We start from the raw sequence: 21028 nt of genomic DNA, 5'->3' as shown, positions 1-21028 counted from the left end.
TTTCTGTTCTCATCCTGAAGCAAAGTTCTTAACCCGAGGTACTATTTCTGGATTAGCAGAGTCTGTAACCTGAAGCGTATGTAACCTGAAGCATATGTAACCCTAGGTACCAGTATATATTGATGGTATCTAAAGGTAAAGGGACCCCTGACCATTAAGTCCAGACTCGGACGACTGTGGGGTTGCGGCACTAATCTTGCTTTACTGGCCAAGGGAGCCGGCGTTTGTCCACAGACAACTTCCGGGTCATGTGGCCAGCATGACTAAGCAGCTTCTGGTGAACCAGAGCAGCACACGGAAATACCATTTACCTTCCTGCTGGAGTGGTACCTATACATCTACTTGCACTTTGACGTGCTTTCGAACTCACCCCGTCATGGGGCCTTCTGATCAGCAAGCCCTAGGCTCTGTGGTTTAGACCACAGCGCCACCCGCGTCACTCTATTGATGGTATCTAACACCGAGTAAATTGGCAAAAATGTATAAATCTAAATCCAGTAAGTGTTCGAAATGGAAAGAGAAAGACGGTTCTTTTTATCATAAGTGGTGGTCTTGTGGTAAGGTTAAAGCTTACTGGGAAATGATATATAATGGAATGAAAAAAATGTTTAAAATAACCTTTGTTTAAAAAACCCAGAAGCTTTTCTTTTGGGAATTATAGAAACAGAACTACCTAAAATGTATAGAAACCTATTCGTGTGGGTGGCTCGCACTCTCTACGATGAAGTATATTCAAAAATGTTTGTTTATGAGATTTACTTTTACTTTTTTCATTTTCTTATATTTTATTTTCTTTTTCTTTGTATATATATATATACAGTACATATGTATATGTACTGTAAATACTGTATCTAATATAGAAAAGAAAAAGGAAAGAAACTTATTTGTGTATGCTACTACAGCAGCAAGAATGTTACTTTTTTATAATAATTTTTATTAATTTTCCAATTTTTAAAATAAAACAGCAACATCATCAATAAGATCAAACAGATACACACAATATCATTTCTTAACCTCATTTTCTTAACCCTCCTTTCTCGGACTTCCCCGTACCTCACCCTTTTTGCATCCTTGTTTTACAATTTTTCAGCAACCCTTTTTGCCAATTAAATTAAAACTTATCTTTCTCAATTCCACCTTAAATCATCAAATAGTTTCAGCTGTAATTCTGCATCTTCCTTCCCCTTGACAATTTAGCACTCCTCAATTTTATAACAGTCCTTAAGATATACTTTAAATTTCTTCCAATCTTCCTCCACCGTCTCCTTCTCTTGGTCACGGATTCTGCCAGTCATTTCTGCCAGTCCCATAAAGTCAATCACTTTCGTCTGCCATTCTTCCAGTGTGGGTAGTTCTTGTGTCTTCCAATACTTTGCTAGAAGGATCCTTGCTGCTGTGGTGGCGTACATAAAAAAGGTCTTATCCCTCCTTGACACCAATTGATCGACCATGCCCAAGAGAAAAGCCTCTGGTTTCTTGTGAAAGGTGCACTTAAGTACCTTCTTAATTTCATTATAAATCATTTCCCAAAAGGCTTTAATCTTTGGGCAGGTCCACCAAAGGTGGAAGAAGGTACCTTCAGTCTCATGACATTTCCAGCATTTATTATTGGGCAAATGGTAAATTTTCGCCAGCTTGACTGGGGTCATGTTACTTGCTCCAAAATGGAAAGAAGCAGAAGTCCCAGCAAAGGAAGAATTGATACAAAAACTTATGGAATACGCAGAAATGGAGGAACTTACCAGAAGAATAAGAAATAAAGAAAACAAACTTTTTATAAAAGAATGGAAATGGCTTATTGAATATTTACAGACAAATTGTAAACAGATAAGAACACTGGCAGGATTATTGTAATAACCTGCAGTTTTATAAGCATATATATATAAAGTAGATGAATAAATGAGCAAAGTAAGCTAATTTGGATATGCAGAGGGTATTAAAAAATAAATTTAAGGAACCGCAGAAAGTGGAGGGGGGAGAGAAGTCAAGTTTTGAAATGTTAAAATGATTGTAAAATTAATGAAATGTATAAAACCAGTGAAATGTATAATTGAAAAGTATAAATAAAATTTGAAAACTGGGGGGGGGGGGGGAGATAGATTGTAAATGCTTATGCACTATTTTCTATATTTTTGCCTTTTGTTTTCAATTTAGCTTCACCACTTTCTGAGAGGTGTGTCATTTAACAACACTGCAGGAGACACAGTTTCCTTTAACCAGAACGGAGAGATAATATCTGGCTTGGATGTCATCAACTTCATTATTTCCCCCAACCAATCCCTTCACAAAGTGGAAATTGGGAGAATAGATCCCCGGGCTCCGCCAGGCCAAGTGTTCACCATTGATGAAGATGCCATAACATGGCATGGCTGGTTTAACCAGGTAGATTCCAGGTGACATTTATCTAGAAAGTCATCCAGTTTTGAATGAGCATTGAACATCTGTCCTGATGCCTAGATTTAAGTTCATTTAATAAATATAAAGACCTGTGGAAATACTGGTATTTGCCTTATGAAACAAAGTGGACCCAAAAACTTCCGTCCTAATTGCTGACCCAGAAAGGGTGTGAGAATAAGTGTGGATAGTGGGGGCAACAGAAGACCAGAGGGAAAAGCCAATAGCAAACAGAAACAGGTAGAAGAGACAACTAAAGCTTTATGTGGAAACAGTAGAAGAGGTGGTGAAGATGAACAGAATGGAAAAGGGAGGGAGAGAAATGGAGTCAAGCTGCTGGGACAGATGGGGCACACGGGGTCTAGGAATTAATGCATCTCTCTATTAGTGCTTCATGTCACCGATTCATTTTTTGTTCCATTTTTAAAAGTTTCAAATTATATATTTAAATGGGTGTTTTAATTGTTATTTTCTCTCAAAATACATATTTAATTAAATCCACATTTTGATCTGCATACTGGTAATTGTTTTGCAATTCTAGGGGTTCCATTGAAAGATATGGTTGGCATCACTATTGGCCTCACTCTCACTTTATGGCCTAGATTTCCAAGCTGTTTCTTCCTTGGTTTAGAGTCTTCAACTGAGGCTGCTGGTTTTCAGTGCCAGAAAGAAATTTACCCTTAGCACAATTAGCCTTTGGTTGAGACGTTTCTGCCTTTATCGGTGGACAAAATGTTGGATTCCAAGTGTATGAATTTTAAGATTCTCATTCTGTTCTCTTTTTTTACTGATTAGACTCAGCCTCTTTCTGTCTGTACTGAGAGTTGCCACCCTGGTTTTAGGAAGAAAGTGAAGGAGGGGGAGCCATCTTGCTGCTATGACTGCATCCCATGTCCAGAGGGGAAGATTTCAAATCAAAAGGGTAAGAGATATACCAAGGAGATTGGATCCAGACGCAATAGTTACTGCTAAATAAAAGAAATGAGGCTTGTATTAAGCCATGTCTAGGTTGCTAGAGAAGGTAAATGACCCACAACATATAACGTGAGACAGACAGAGAAAGAGAGAGAGAAGAGAGAGAGAGCACACTCTGTTGCTAGAGCACAAGACTCTTAATCTCAGAGTCATGGGTTCGAGCCTCATGTTAGGCAAAAGATTCCTGCATTGCAGGGGTTTGGACTAGATGGCCATCTTGGCTCCTTCCAAGTGTACAATTCTATGATTCTATGATTTGTGCTGGCTGCCAACCTACTACAGGACCATGATCAGTTCTGGATTTATGTATAAGCTAAACAAGTTATAGCTTAGGGCCCACTCTCTTGGGCCCCCCCAAAAAAAATTAAAGGAAAAAACCACTGGATGTACATTTCCAAAATATACAATAAAAAACAAATAAAATAAAACCTACATACAGCAACTGTGTTTTGTGTTGTGTAGGCTCCTATGATATAAGTAATGGGCCCCACCTGCTAGCCTGCTCCCTAAAATATCATTGGTTTGGACATATGAAGGGCCCCATCACCTCCAGTAGCTTAGGGTCTCATCAAACCTAAATCTGGCCCTGACCATGGTTTTGGTACTAACATCTCATGCCATATGTAGCTCAAGCCAAGATTACTTGTAAGACCCCTCATTCCTTACATACCTAACAGGGTACTGGAGTCTGTGGGAAAACTCCTTGTAGCAGTTCCAAAGATATCAGAGGCTTGTACCACACTAACTCAAAGTAGGGCTTTTATGGTGGCTGTCCCTCTTACATGGAATAGCATTATGGTCAAGATTTGACAGGTACTATCTGCATTTTCTGCAAACAATTGATTTTTTGATATATTTTTTTATTCTGTCAGGTTTTCCCAACTGGATGAATGTGTTTCTATAGGTTTTTGGATGCCATGGGTGTCAGTTCTATATTGAATTGTTTCAGGTTTTTTAAACTTGTGTGTTTTTGTGGTGTTTTAAACTGTTTTACTTGAGACACGTATGTAGAAGGTGATGAATAAATGAATAGTGATAATAACAATAATAATTTCTAACTTTTCCACTTAATTTCAAAAGGGATCTTTGTATTGATAACTATAACTATAGGGAGCTAAAGGTGCACAGAAGATCTGTGATCCACAGGAACAAACATGTCAAACTATGCATACCTCATGACTACTTTTCTTTACTATTTAAATTTGGATGAAATCTTTTGCAAGGGCTGGAAAGAAGCTTTAGAAGTGGATATAATCTGTCATGTTTTGTGTGTGTTTTTCTGATCACTGGCCTTTGGGTATTCTGGATACATTTATCTAGTAAGAATGACAAAGGGCTTGTGGTTCTTTTGTAACTGAAGGGGAACTGGTCAACTCTTCTGCTACCTGCAGCATGCACCCAGACTATACATTCAACAACTGTGAGGGTGAATAGCATATAACCTTACAAGCCACCCCAGTTCCTGCATAAACCTGGGATGTGAGCCAAATTTAACATGGCTTCCTGTCAGCAGGTTTACCACATCTTTTTAGAAAAAATGCTGCTTTATGTCTACATTCGTTCTAAACAAGTTAAACCAATCTGTGCCGCAATCTATAGTGCCAGCACTAATATGCATTCTCTGAACTGAAAGGAGACATTTGGTTTGAGAGAGAGGAACAATTTCAGCATGTTGTTGATATTTGTGGCATGTAACTGGGATCAAGACCTCATATTTCTTTTTCCAGATACAGCTGAATGTAATAAATGCTTAGATGAAGACTATCCAAGCAAGAATCGAGATGCATGCATTCCCAAAAGTAGAAGCTTCTTGTCTTATGGAGAACCTTTGGGCATCAGTTTAGCCTGTTTTTCTCTTTCCTTTTCTCTGATCACAGCTCTGGTGCTGGGTACATTTATGAAGCACCATGACACTCCTATTGTCATTGCAAACAACAGGAACATCACCTACACTCTCCTCATCTCCCTCCTGCTCTGCTTCCTTTGTGCATTGCTATTTATAGGCCAACCTCAGAAGGTAACATGTCTCCTCCGACAAACCACTTTTGGCATCATCTTCTCAGTGGCTGTTTCTTGTGTATTGGCAAAAACCATTACAGTGGTTTTGGCTTTCATGGCCACCAAACCAGGATCTAGGGTGAGAGCCTTTGTGGGGAAGGGACTGGCCAACACTATTGTTTTTTCCTGCTGCTTTGTTCAGGCAGGGATCTGTACTGTATGGCTAGCAACCTCTCCCCCAATTCCAGATTTTGACAGTCACTCAATGGCAGAAGAAATTATACTAGCATGTAATGAGGGGTCTGTGACTATGTTTTACTGTGTTGTTAGCTATATGGGTTTTCTGGCAATTATCTGTTTCACTGTTGCTTTCCTTGCCCGGACATTACCCGACAGTTTCAATGAAGCCAAGTTTATCACTTTTAGCATGTTGGTCTTTTGCAGTGTTTGGCTGTCCTTTATTCCATCGTACCTGAGCACCAAGGGAAAATACATGGTTGCTGTGGAGATCTTCTCTATCTTAGCCTCCAGTGCTGGGTTGATGGGTTGCATCTTTTTTCCTAAATGTTATATTATTGTGTTGAGGCCTGAACTGAACAACAGGGAACAACTAATAAGAAGAAAAGCCTGAAGAATTTAATAAGTATCCTTTGCTATAATTTGTACCCAATACAGGAGATGTGTTTGTGTACCACAGAATATTGGTAAAGACCAACTCAACAGTTGCCTGAGCACCAAGGGAAAATACATGCTAGCTGTGGGGATCCTCTCTATCTTAGCCTCCAGCCTTGGGTTGCTGGGTTGCATCTTTCTCCCAAAATGTTATATACTTTTGCTGAGGCCTGAGTTGAACAACATGGAACAGCTAATAATAATAAGGAAGAAAAACTAAAGAAATAATAAACCTGTCCTTTGCTATAATCTGTGTTTTTCTCTGCATGTAGAGGGGAATATTTTCACACGTGTTCAGCAGCTCCCTTATAAATGTTTCTAGTTTTCAAAAATCCCTAGCTGAAAATTCATTTGGAAAAATGCTTTGGCATTTGTTTTTAGGAATACAATAATAACAGTACATTGTACACACACATTATTCTCTTGTAGTATATGTTAGTTTGGAGACTCGGAGCAATTCTTACCAAAATTTACTTATAAGCAAATCTGTATCTGGTCTTAATTCGCAATTATAAAACTTGCCTCAAAGCTTTCAGCATAATGGAATCTGTAAGACTACAATGAATGAACTTCATCCTTTTCAAGCCATTTGTGAAATATTACTTGACTATTTTCCTTTCTAGTTCATTGAGCCAGATTTGACTGTCAGCTATTCCCTACTACAGAACAACAGAATGAAAGATAAAGCCTGTTGGATCAAGCTAGGGACCCTTCTGGTGCAACAACCTGGATGCAAAGTGAACAAGCAGATGCCTGTGGGAAATCTGCAAGTGATTTACAGCAACTGGAATGCAGAAGCATTACCGCCTCCAACCACAGAGGCAGAGCATAGCCATCATGGCTATAATAATAATAATAAATTTTATTTATACCCCATCCTCCCCGGCCAGGACCAGGTTCAGGGTGGCTAACATCAAAGTATTTTGTTGTTTAGTCGTGTCCAACTCTTCATGAGCCCATGGACCAGAGCACGCCAGGCACTCCTGTCTTCCACTGCCTCCCGCAGTTTGGTCAGACTCATGTTTGTAGCTTCGAGAACACTGTCCAACCATCTCGACCTCTGTCGTCCCCTTCTCCTTGTGCCCTCCATCTTTCCCAACATCAGGGTCTTCTCCAGGGAGTCTTCTCTTCTCATGAGGTGGCCAAAGTATTGGAGCCTCAGCTTCACGGTCTGTCCTTCCAGTGAGCACTCAGGGCTGATTTCTTTAAGAATGGATAGGTTTGATCTTCTTGCAGTCCATGGGACTCTCAAGAGTCTCCTCCAGCACCATAATTCAAAAGCATCAATTCTTCGGTGATCAGCCTTCTTTATGGTCCAGCTCTCACTTCCATACATCACTACTGGGAAAACCATGGCTTTAACTATATGGACCTTTGTTGGCAAGGTGTTGTCTCTGCTTTTGAAAAACATCAAAGTATATGATACATTAAAAACATAAATCAAACAATCCTAGCCATATCCTCTAGGAATTTCTCTAATTCACTTTTAAAACCATCCAAGCTGCTGGCCATCATTGCTACCCCCAGCAGCGAGTTCCATAGTTTAATTATATGCTGTGAGATAATACAGTCCCATAGCAATGGTTTTTTTAAAAATATATTGTCTGAATCAGGTCCCCTTGAGATGTCTAGAAAAGGCATTATGAATAAACCATGCTCTGGTCCATCACACTTTTTTTTTAAAAAAATAATTTTTATTAATTTTCACAACAAAAACAAAAACACAAACAAAACATGACTTCCCCATACCTCCCCTTCGCTGCACCCTTGTTTACAATTTTCTTAGCAATCCTTCAGTCCATTTTTATTATTTAACTTCCCTTAGATTTTCTTAACTTAAACATTTACAGCTGAAATTCTCTGTTTCTTACCCCTTGACATATTTATCAGTCCGAAATTTTACAGCAGTTCTTAAGATATGTTTTAAATTTTTCCCAGTCCTCCTCCACTGTCTCTCTCCTCTGGTCACGGATTCTGCCGGTCATTTCTGCCAGTCCCATAAATTCAGTCACCTTCGTCTGCCATTCTTCCAGAGTAGGTAGTTCTTGCATCTTCCAATACTTTGCCAGAAGAATTCTTGCTGCTGTAGTTGCGTACTTTCTTATTCATTCTGATAGCCCAGACATTTTGATAGAATATTGTTATAGACTAGAATATTATGTCTCACAATGCCTTTCCATTAAGGTGACAATAGTTGCTGCTGTTCCTTGTTAGTCTCCTGTTATGCAAAGATAGCCAGGTGACCTTGAAGCATTTTTTGGAGAAAACAAAAACAAAAAATAAATATAAATGTATTATACAGAATTTATGCAAAACATTTGGTTTGTGAAACACACATGTACCAGCCACAGGAAGCTTTGGCAACATAACAACAGCAAGGCATAATCTCAGACCATCAAAAACCCAGGGTAAAGGGTAAGTCTGGAGGGTGGCAGCATGAGAATGGGCCTTTTCTGCAGTAACTCTCCATTTGTGGAATACTCCTGGCGCCTTCCTCACGTACCTCTAGGTGCCAGGCAAAATCATTCCTCTTTTTGCAAGCCTTTGGCTAATTAAACAATCTATGACACTTTGAACTGTGTGTGGTGGGGTATTGTTTTTATTTGTTATTTTGGTAGGTATTTTTTGTGTTTTTATATTGTAAACTGTCCTGTGATCTTCAGCTGAATGGTGTTATAGAAATTTAATAAATTATTTTAAAAATTACCTGGCATCAGAAAGATTTCACCAAAGCACCACGTGGACCTTGGTGGGCAGAGCATTCCACAGTGGGGGAGCCTCAACTGAAATGTTTTAGTTCACCAACTTGTCTTGTCTCATGGATCAGAACACAATATTCATAATGTATATAGGTCACTGGATTGATCGGGGGGGGGGGGGGTCACCAGATATAGAACCGAAAGCCATTATGTATTTTAGGGCTGCACAGGCTTGCCCCTCCCCATCTCCAATTCAATTTACAGCCTGATTCAGTGACTCAGATTTTCCCCTCCCTCTAAATTCAGACTGAATCCATTTAAATGGGTTGACCACTAGGCCAAGGACTAAATGTTTTCTATGGGCTCCTTTCCTTCATTGCCCCTCTCCCTGACCTTTGACTTCCTCCACCAGAAACTCATTCTTCCTGGTTTTCTGCCTGCAAAGTCTGTCCTTTTCTCACAGAAGAAGAAGAGTTTGGATTTGATGACCTGCTTTATGATTACCCTAAGGAGTCTCAAAGCGGCTAACATTCTCCTTTCTTTTCCTCCCCCACAACAAACACTCTGTGAGGTGAGTGGGGCTGAGAGGCTTCAGAGAAGTGTGACTAGCCCAAGGTCACCCAGCAGCTGCATGTGGAGGAGCGGAGATGCGAACCCAGTTCACCAGATTATGAGAGTACTGCTCTTAACCACTACACCACACTGGCTCCCATGCCACTGGTGGCCAACATGCATTTCCTTTCCTGGCATTCCACCCACACCATTAAGTCACACCTCAGCCTAGTAGCAACTATGCATACTTCTAGCAGGAGGTTGCTGTTACCCAAATTAACCAACCCAGTGCTTGTATTCTAGCACAAGTGCTAGTGCTGGGTCTGTTTGCTGCCCTCCCCATCACTGGGCTTTGTCTCAATAGTCCTTTGTGGGGGTCCTGTGCTGCAATAACTAAGCTTCCAAGTTTTACTGCTGTTTGTGATTAGTATAGTGGAAGTCAAAGATCAGGGAACATAATAAAGCAGAGATTGGATTTTTCTTTCATTTAGCAGTATTCTCTCCTTCATATGTTTTACAAGTGTTGTACAACTTTGCAATCAGAGATGAGCTCCATGGAGTTCAAGGGAGCTTACTCTCAAGTAGCTACTATGCATAGGGCTGCAGTCATGACGCATGGGGGACAAATATGTGAAACCATGTCTCCCCAAACAAATTCCAGGATACTAACTATACCTTGCTACATTTTGGAATCTCCTTTCGTTATAGGATTTCATATGCTGAGCTTCTAACTTCAAAATTCACCACTACACCACTGGTTCCTAACCAAAGGGAATTAAAAAATGACAGTACTGAATATGGGACAAATTCATATTCTACAGCAATTCCACAGGGAGTCCCCAGCTTTGAATGAATAACTATGGTCATGTTAGATTATTAAGAGGACTGTAATTAAATCTGCTGCTTTTCAAAAAAAATCCACTGGCAAAACTAAGAGCAAAGGATGCAATAAATCTAACCAGGGTAATTGAGGTGAGGTCTGGATTCTGATTTTGAGTACTCCTAGATTGCAGCCTCTGAGGAAACTAAATTAGCATTCAAACAGTTTTCGTTTTGAAGATGCTGATTATAATATTCCTGGGGAAATAGCAGGTTCTGTGTAGAATGAAGATTTACCCTTGTATTAAGGATGGTGATTTTAGTGGTCTTGCTGCTGGCACTGTTTCCTTACAACATATGTCAGACTCATAAGGTGATATGCAAGCTCCAAGATCCACACCATCCACTACATGCGTATTATCAGCCAGGTGATTTCATCATCAGTGGCATTGTTTCCCATGATGGCTTCTTATCCACTTCTGTAACATTCACGGTGGAATCTCCACGAGTACTGCCTGAAGAACTTGTGTAAGAACTCAGCTTCACATGATCAGTCCTAGAGCAGCAGTTTCAGAACACTGGCTGAAACTGCAAATGCCAGCTCATTTATCTGAGGATAATTCTCTTTGATTTTAATACAATTTTTCTTGATCTGAAAACTCACAGGAATCTGGTGTGAATAATAAATAAATAAATAAATAAATAAATAAATAAATAAATAAATAAATAAATAAATAAATTTTATTTATACCCCACCCTCCCCAGCCAGAGCCAGACTCAGGGCAGCTAACACCATTAAAATTACAATAAAAACATAATGGGGGGGGGGGACCAATTTAAAATATGGGGTTAAAATACAATTTAAAATGCAGCCTCATTTTAAAAGTAGCCCATAGATCAAAACCATAAGGGGAGGGAAACATAACAGTCAGACTGAGTCCAAACCAAAGGCCAGGTGGAACAGCTCTGTCTTGCAGGCCCTGCGGAAAGATGTCAAGTCCCACAAGGCCCTAGTCCCTTGTGACAGAGGGCTCCAAGTCAGGGCCAGTACTGAAAAGGCCCTGGCCCTAGTTGAGACCAATCTAACCACCTTGCGACCTGGGACCTCCAAAGTGTTGTCATTTGTGGACCTTAAGGTCCTCCGTGGGGCATACCAAGAGAGGCAGTCCCGTAGGTACAAGGGTCCTAGACCACATAGGGCTTTAAAGGTCAAAACCAGCACCTTAAACCGGACCCTGTACTCCACTGGGAGCCAGTGCAGTTGGTAAAGCACTGGATGAATGTGATCCTGCGGCAAGGACCCCATAAGGAGCCTCGCAGTGGCATTCTGCACCCACTGGAGTTTATGGGTCAGCTTCAAGGGCAGCCCCACGTAAAGCAAGTTACAATAATCAAACCTGGATTGTGACCGTTGCATGGATAATTGTGGCCAGATCAGGATGAGAAAGGTAAGGGACCAACTGCTTAATACGGCAGAGATGGAAAAATGCCACCTTTGCTGTGTCTGCAACCTGCGCCTCCATGGAAAGGGAGGTGTTGAAGGTTACACCCAAGCTTTTGACAGAAGGCGCTGGCACTAATTAAGCCCCCGAAAGAGATGGGAGTTGGCCTCCCAACCCCATCTCATCCTGACCCAGCCAGAGGACCAATCTCTTCGAAGGATTTAACTTCAACCAGCTCCCACAAAGCCATCCAACCACAGCTTCCAAGCATTTGGTCAGTGTGTCTGGGGCCAGGTCAGGGCAGCCGTCCATCAACAGATAAAGCTGGGTGTCATCAGCATATTGATGACAACCCAGGTCCAAAGCTCCAGACAATCTGGGCAAGGGGGTGCATAAAGATATTGAAAAGCATCGGGTAAAGGATTGCACCCTGCGGAACTCCACACACCAAGGAGTACCATGGCGACAACTCCATCCCTAGCACCACCCTCTGTTTCCGACCTGAGATAAAGGACACAGCCATTGTTGGACTGTGCCCTGAATCCCCACGTCGGCAAGGTGGTGGTTCAAAATTTGTGATCGACCATGTCGAAGGCTCCTGACAGATCTAAGAGAATCAGCAGTCCTGACCCGCCTTGATCCAGCTTTCTACGGAGATCATCTGTTAGGGCGACCAAAGCTGTCCCGGTCCCGTAACCAGGGCAAAAGCTGGACTGAAATGAGTCCAGAGCCGATGTTTCATCCACAAACCTTTCGGCAACTGCTCTCTCAATTACCTTACCCAGGTACGGAAGATTCGAAACCAGGCAGTAATCGGATAGATCTAAAGGATCTAGAGATGTTTTCTTTAAGAGCAGACACACCACTGCTTCCTTCAACTCCCCTGGGAAAGTCTCCGTGCCAAAGGACTGATTGATGATCTCACCCAGGGGGCCCTGCTCCTTGTTGGACACACTCTAATCAGCCAGGACGGGCATGGGTCAAGGGAGCAAGTTGTGGGCCTTCCAGCTCAGAGGAATCTGTCTCCATTGGCAGGGAGTATCCGATCGAAGTGGTCCAATACTGGACCTGAGGACAATTGAGGGGCCTCCAGTTCTGTTACCGTATCCAAATTGGCAGGGAGGTCACGGCAGAGAAGCAAGACTTTCTCTGCAAAAAAAGCTTGCAAATGCCTCACAGCTATGGGCCAATTTGGCTGTTCCTCTAGGATTGTTAAAGACCTAATTATCCTAAAAAGTTGTGCCGGGCGAGAGCTAGCGGATGCAATGGAAGCTGAGAAGTAAAACTTTGCAGCTTTCACTGCCATCTCATAGGCTTTCATAAGTGTCCTATAAGATGTTCTTGAGGTTAAAAAGAAAAAGAAAAATACTATAGGAAGAATGGCAACTTACCAGCAGCTCCTAAAGGAAGAACGAAGAACAGGGCCAATTAAAACTAAGACCATATGATGAGGTGACCCAATACTGTACCACATGGTTACAATATCACCAAATTGCACAAATATTCAACCAGGATAATGTAATAGGATTTGAAAAAGAATCAAAATTACAAAAAGTATTATTACAAAACTCAAAAAAAAAAAATATCCAGAATGTATAATTTATTATTAGAATGGGAATTAAAGGATGAAGAAGTAAAAGAAGTTATGATCAAATGGGCATGTGATACAGGATATGTAATTCGGCTGGACCAATGGGAGAAATTATGGAAATATGACATCAAATTCACGGCATGTTATACAATAAGAGAAAATTTTATGAAAATGGTGTACCAATGGTACTTAACTCCAGTAAAATTGGCTAAAATTTACAAATTAAAATCGAATACCTGTTGGAGATGTAAAAAAGAAATAGGAACAATGTTTCACATGTGGTGGGAATGCCGACCTATTAAACAATTCTGGAATGAAATCTATGAAGAACTCAAAAAGATGTTTAAAATATATTTTAGTAAAAAACCGGAGGCATTCCTTTTAGGTTTAATTACAAATGATATCCCCGAAAATCAAAGGAAAGTATTCCTTTATGCAACAACAGCTGCCAGGATGCTTATAGCTAAAAACTGGAAAGGCAGAAAAATTCCATCAGTGAAAGATTGGCAAATTAAATTTTGTGAATATATAAATCTGGCAAGACTCACAGCTTACATAAGGGGACAATCGGACCAGAAATTATTAAAAGAATGGGGTTGTGCTAAAGAGTATATGAAAAAACATTGTTCTGGAGTTAGTATATTGGTATGTAATGAATGATGCTTTACAGGGTTAAAGAACAAGAAAAATGGTGTAAAAAAGCACAAAGATGGAAGTAATCTAATTAGACACAACAATACAGTAAGAGTAAATTTTTTGAGGTCTTAGAACAAAGGAAGGAAGTCAATTTGTGTTTATGTATGTAATGATATGGTTTTGCTCTGTAGGTGTGTGTTTTTTCATTTTTGTTTAGTTTAGTTTTGTTTCCTTTGCCCCCCCTTTTATATATATATATATATGTTCCGGGGATTTTTGTCTGTATAGTACTATTTTGGATTCAATGTTTGTAATTTTTGTTATGATTCTGCATTGGGGAAAAAAAAAGATGTTCTTGAGGTTCTGACACAAGCACGCCATCATACTCACTCTAGCCATCTGAAGTCCCACTTCATTTCCAAGAGCTCCTCAGTAAACCAGGGGGCCCGGTTTCGGCAGGGTCGCAGAGGGCACTTAGGTGCGATCTCATTGATGGCCGCCAAGAGCCGGTTATTACAGTTATTGACAAGCTCATCTAGTGAGCCGCCAGGGGGAGCAGGGTCCCGCAAGGCCTGACGAAATTCATCAGGATCCATCAGCCTTCGTGGGCAAGCCCAAATAGGCTCACCACCCAAACGGGGTGGGGGCGGGAAGTCAATCCTGGCTTTCAGAGTGTAGTGATCAGACCATGGCACTTCCACAAGTGAAAGCATGATCACATCTATACCCACACCAAAAATCAAATCCAGCATGTGGCCTGCTTGGTGTGTGGGACCCAAAACAAACTGGGAGAGCCCTAATGTTGCCATGTAAGACACCAGGTCCAGAGCCCGTGAGGAGGTGGTGGCATCAGCATGAATGTTGAAGTCCCCCAAAACCAGTAGGTTAGGGAACTCCAAGGCCCAGCCTGCCACCATATCCAACAGGCCTGACAGCGTGGCTGCTGAAGCGCTAGGTGGTTGGTACACCAGCCAGGCAGCCAAGTTCTCCTTGGTGCCCCACACTAGGCCAACACATTCAATGCCCGATATTGATGGTGATGGCAGAGCCCTGAAAGAGCAATCCTCCTGGATTGATGTAAAATGGATTTCAGTTATAAAACCTAGAAATTATCAAAATATGGAAAATTGAAGGAAAGCTTTCCCCATTTAGACACTGTCCCATCTAAGTTATGATCCAAATCTAGTAAAAGGCATTTCATGCCACCGGAATATTTTATTTTTATAGGGATCTTCTAAGGAGCAGCTGTGGGACACGGGTGGTGCTGTGCGTTAAACCTAGGGCTTGCAGATCGGAAGGTCGGCAGTTTGAATCCCCATGACAGGGTGAGCTCCCATTGCTCGGTCCCAGCTCTTGCCAACATAGCAGTTCGAAAGCATGTCAAAGTGCAAGTAGATAAATAGGTACCGCTCCAGCGGGAAGGCTGAACAGCTTTTCTGTGCACTGCTCTGGTTCGCCAGAAGCAGTTTAGTCATGCTGGCCACATGACCCAGAAGCTGTACGCCGGCTCCCTCAGCCAATAAAGCGAGATGAGCGCCACAACCCCAGAGTTGTCCGCAACTGGACCTAATGGTCAGGGGTCCCTTTACCTTTTTAAGGAGCAGCTAGAAATGAAAGAGTTCAAGGAGGAGTCAAGCATTGCTAGTCTCTCAGCTGAGATGATTGAGAGTACTTGCATTCCTGTCTTTCCCTCTTCTATAATCTAATGGATTATTAATTAATAATATTATTTATTGGGAAGTTTTTAATGTTTGATGTTTTACTATGCTTTATTTGTACAATAAACTGCCCAGAGTGGCTGGGGAAACCCAGCCAGATGGGTGGGGGATGATGATGATGATGATGATGATGATGATGATGATGGTTGTTGCTAGAGGACAATTAATGGAGGAGCCTGATGCAACTGGATATTTTACTTTATTCCAACAGTATAGAATGACTACAGAATTCCTTCTCCAAAGACACAGCTGAGATTGATTGATATTGATTGAATATCCATTGATATTCCCTGTTCGCAACAAGTGTACCTCTCAAAAACAGATGCTGAAAACAGCATTTGAGGGTAAGTTCATAAATATATAGTTTAAAGATATAATCCGTAAAATAGTTTGTTGCAGGCCCACACTTATCCTCTGTTATTTTGGGTGTCCGTTTCATGTTCTGCATCATTCCAAGACGAAATATTCCTTGCCATGGTGAAGAGAAGCAGTTAAAATGACAGTTCTGAATATTCTTCAGCAAATCTACAGAGGTTCCTCCATTTTGACTTAATTATTGCCCTCCTGATTGATGATCAAAATGTCTGTAATTAATCCTGCTGCTTCTCAAATCCCTGGTGCAGTTTCAGTGGCCGCTGGAAAAACTCAAAATAAAGCTTGTGTAGGATGTGATAAATAGAATCATGGTCATGTAAAAAGGTGTGGGGTACATTGAGAATACTGTATCTAAGGGTAGAAAGAAGATATGCCCTTGTATGGAAGATGGTGGCTTTTGTTGGTTTTCTGTTGGCACTATTTACTCAAAAGGTTTGTCAGGTCTACATGGAAAACTGCAGGAGTCAGTATATACATAAGCCACTTCATAAGTACCATCAGTCAGGAGATTATATCATTGGTGGCATTGTTTCTCATGGTGGCTTCGTCTCCAGTCCAAGAGACTTCACTGAAGAATTTCCACCGGAATTATCTGAAGAGCTTGTGTAAGTACTTTTTGTTTTTACTTGTATTTATTATGTCACTGGAGTCCTAGAATAGGAGCATCAGAACACCTGCTGGAGCTGCAAATCTATGCACGCTTATTTGGGAATAACTCCTTTCAAACTGAATGAGATCTATCTCAGACTAAAAATGCATAGGATTGTAGTGCTGAGGCAATTAAAAGAACACTGAAGGGGGGGACCCATTGCTCCACAGGGGAGTGAATAATATGTTATTGGGAGGAGTATGGGGTAGTACCTCTGGTACCTTTGGTCCCTACCCAGCACTCAGCTCTCACCAGTGGCTTCTAGAATCTGTCAGCATGCAAGAGCAGCCACACCCTGGGAATGGCTTTGACTGGCCAACTAAACCAGGTATGGGGAGCTGATGAGTTTCAAACCCTCAGTTTCTTCCTCTGCATGTGAAGGCAGGCTTAGGTGGATTGAGAAAGCCCATAAGCCTGAGGCTGAGTTGGGAGGAAGAAGGACATGCTCACACGTTACACAGCGGCAGACACGTGTTTATTGTGGAATGTGTGTGAGAGAGAAGGCATTTGCCAAGCTGCACCACATTTTTCTTTTTCAAGATGATTCAATTCTGTGGGAACCAGGTGTATTTAACTTTAACTTTAACTCCCTTCCCAGCCCTGTTCAGGGAAGCTTTTAATGTTTGATGTATTAGAGTATTTTAATATTTTTTTGGAAGCCGCCCAGAGTGGCTGGGGAAGCCCAGCCAGATGGGCGGGGTACAAATAATAAATTATTATTATTATTATTATTATTATTATTATTATTATTATTATTTCAAAATAAAATTTCTTCTTTTCTTTTTGAGGACTAATCAGAACACTTGGAGGAAGCACAGACCAGTAATACCCAAATGGAAACTCGCTTATCATACTAAGAAGTTTCCTAATAACCAGCTTGGTATCACAGTATTCCTCCCTTTTTCCTTCCATCCCATGACCACTGCAGCAATGTAACCTGCCTTCACTTTTCCTCCCCTACTCTGGCCTGACACCTTGCAAATCCAAGTTTATAATATGACTCTATAAATCCACTAATGGGGGTTGTGCTATGAGGGAATGCAAATACAGAATGGTGATGTGGAACTACAGATCCTACAACTGGGGCTGCATGGTGACATTCTTACACTTTTGTTATACAGAGAGAAAGCTCAAAGTCTCGGTCCCCTGAAGGGTGGAATTGCTTGCAATGTCACAATTATAATCCAGTTGTTCTTGTTGTTGATAATGATAATATACAGAACAAAATAATAATTAAACTCACAACACAGCAGCAAGGGAGATCCGTGTTATTTATTGGGTCTTACAATATTATTCCCTTACAATCTTATGCCCCTATACCAATGATAAAGTCCACTAAATTCAAAATAATTAACTTTGTGTTTTGATATAGATTGCAACTCTTGTTCTAGGGTGGTGCCTAAGGGTTACCAGCACATCCTGGCCTTGGCATTTGCAGTAAAGGAGATCAACGAAAACCCTCACATCTTACCCAACTACACCTTGGGCTTCCATATCTATGACAGCAACAACAATGCAAGGAAGACCTGTCATGTTACTATGCTACTTTTATCCACACTGGAGAAATTTGCCCCAAATTATATATGTGATATCCAGAATAATCTGACAGCTGTCATCGGGGGACTTGACACTGAAATCTCCCTTCATGTGGCAACTATTTTACATCTCTATAAGATTCCACAGGTAGGGCACTTCTGTGGGTTTGTGTGTATGGGGATCCAACACCATTTTCATACTTCCTTGGTCCTTCCAGATTTTATTTTGTGGGTTGGAATCAGAAATGGATGGAATAGGAATAGTCAGATTCCTTCCTTCCTTCCTTCCTTCCTTCCTTCCTTCCTTCCTTCCTTCCTTCCTTTTCCAAGACTAAGAAATCCCTGTGATATAGTTAATTTATAAATGAGGGAGGAAATTGGAATTGGGAACAAGGCAGCTTCTGATTTTCCTGTATTCATAGGTTTGTGCAGTGCTTTTTTCCTTTAAAAAGGTTTAGGGGTACTCTCATTTTCCTACTCATATTGAAATACCGCGCCTCATTGAGGCCATACTTAAATTTACAAAATGTTTAGGGGTATGCGTACCCTTGCGTACCCCCCCCCCCCGAAAAAAACACTGGGTTTGTGACAAATACCAGCCAATCACACATACTGTCTTTTTAGGGATGGTTATTGAAAGGATGTAATGCAACAATGAAAGCATTTGCCAACAATTTATTTCTGTGACAAATCATATTGTTGACATAAGTGGAATCTTCCCATCTCCAGCCAAGGAAATCTTAGCAGCAAAATGAGAAGCCTTACAGAGATCTGAACACAGATTTCAAAAACAAGCATAAGACCCATATTGAGATTAATCCCTGCTTTTAATAATTTCATTATTTGTACCCCACCCATCTGACTGGGTTGCTCCAGCCACTTTTGATCTATTCCAATCAGCATTTCCAACCATAACATTTATTTCTCCAATCTCTCCTTAGCTCACATATGGCCCTGCTCCAGTGATGAATGATCAAACATCAGGATTTTCCTTCTACCAGATGGCCCCCCAGGAACGCCACCAATTTGCAGGGATTCTCTCTTTGCTTCTGCATTTCAGATGGAAATGGATCGGGGTCCTTGTGATGGATAACGACAATGGAGAAAGATTTGTGCACACTGTGCTCCCAGTGTTTACACAAAGTGGTATCTGCTTTGCCTTTCTAGAAAAAATTCCAAAAATAAGTTTTGCCAGTGACACAGAGGGTATGATTCAACATGGGGCAAAGCTGCATGATGAAATAATGAGCAGCAAAGCTAACGTAGTGCTGGTCTATGGAGAATCTTATTCAATGGTAGTTTTAAGATGGCTTCCATTTCTAAAAAAGTTCGTTCCTGTGACAATGAATATACAAGATAAGGTATGGATAACAACAGCCCAGATGGAGTTCACTTCATTTGTCCTTCAACGCAATTGGGAGTCAGGATTGTTCCATGGCACTATATCTTTTGGAATTCACTTAAATGATTTAAGAGGATTTCATCATTATGTTAAAAGCATAAATCCTTCTACCACAGATGGAGATGGTTTCCTCAGGGACTTCTGGCAACAAGCCTTTGGCTGTGGATTCCCAAATTCCATGGCTGGCAATGTGGAGGGGACTATATGCACTGGGAAAGAGAAGCTGGAGAGCCTTCCTGGGGATTTTTTTGAAATGAGCATGACTGGCCATGGCTATAGCATCTACAATGCTGTTTATGCTGTGGCCCATGCTTTGCATGTGTTGACCTCATCTAACTTCAGAGGAATGGTTCACAAAAGGAGACAGAAGGATTGGAACAAACAGTTATGGAAGGTAAGGGGTTGAAGATTATCATCTTGCATAGCACCTTGGAATAATGTTACTTCCTCCCAACATCTGGGGTTCCTTAGTTCTGTTTGTTTCCTGGCTTTACTACTTTCTGCATGGGTGTGAGAAAGAGGAAACCAGTGTTGGATTGATAAATGTATGACATATTGAGATGCTTTCAAATTTTGGCTAAACAATGGTGGGTACCACACATATGAAAGAGGAATAAGTCAATGAGCTTATTCAAGCAGAAAATATCTATGGTGGGGGTGGGGCTGATGAATGAGCAGTCAATTGAGATGTGGCTCCAATCACAACTTGAAAGCAGTGATGGCAGCCAGAGGCATCTGCATCATTCTTTTAGCAACCCATATGCTTCGTCAGAGCAAGTGATCCCACAACAATCTTGAGAGAGAGCAGACTGACAAAAATAACAAGCAAGCAGGATGTGTAGGATATAAAATATATTTGAAAATCCACTTATATTTTTTTATAATGAATTTATTGGAAAATCCACTTATATTAATTTTATAATGAATGATTTTAGAGTGTTGTTTGTGCTGTACTTTTGTACTGTTTTATTGTTGTTAGCTGCCCTGAGCCTGGCTTCGGCTGGGGAGGGCGGGATATAAATAAAATTTATTTATTTATTTATTTATTTATTTATTTATTTATTTATTTATTATTCCACCCACATATGATTCAATCACCATCAACCATTGACTCTGGGCTCGGCTCACCATTAAATTAAATTTGAGGTTTAAAAGTTTCCTATGTGTGAACATCTTTTCATAGAAACAAACTTCACCATTCCTACATTAAATCTTTATTGAAAGATAAAAATGCAGCTCCTGCTTTTTTCAATCTAGCTCCACCACTTTTTGAGAAATATCACATTTAACAACACTGCAGGAGATGAGGTCTCCTTCAACCAGTATGGGGAGGTAATCACTGGCTTGGATATTATCAACTGGATTATTTCCTCCAACCAATCCTTTCATAGAGTGAGAGTTGGAAGGATGGACCCAAAGGCTTCTCTAGATCATGCATTTACTCTTAATGAAGATGCCATAACATGGCACAGCTGGTTTAACCAGGTAGGGTCCAAGGGTCTTTTATTTCAAAGGAGTTCCACTATTGAATAAGCACTGATTTATTTTCCAGATTTCTAAAACTGCTTTCA

The 21028-nt window shown here is 40.8% G+C and overlaps 1 protein-coding gene across 1 annotated transcript in view; it reads left to right on the top strand.

Annotated features, from left to right (window-relative positions):
- Nucleotides 1-21028, top strand: part of LOC310830461 (vomeronasal type-2 receptor 26-like) — a gene marked incomplete at both ends in the record, with an annotated part of 44056 nt that overhangs the window by 16955 nt on the left and 6073 nt on the right. The window contains 2 exons of the mRNA XM_083710239.1: nt 19574-19851; nt 20715-20942. Coding sequence (XP_083566365.1) covers nt 19574-19851; nt 20715-20942 — 506 coding nt within the window. The remainder of the gene's footprint in view (nt 1-19573; nt 19852-20714; nt 20943-21028) is intronic.

The sequence above is a fragment of the Podarcis gaigeae genome (assembly GCF_964106915.1).
Source record: "Podarcis gaigeae genome assembly, chromosome: 13".
NCBI lineage: Eukaryota > Metazoa > Chordata > Lepidosauria > Squamata > Lacertidae > Podarcis > Podarcis gaigeae.
Note: the sequence above shows the minus strand (reverse complement) of the source record. Positions and strands in the feature narration are given on the sequence as shown.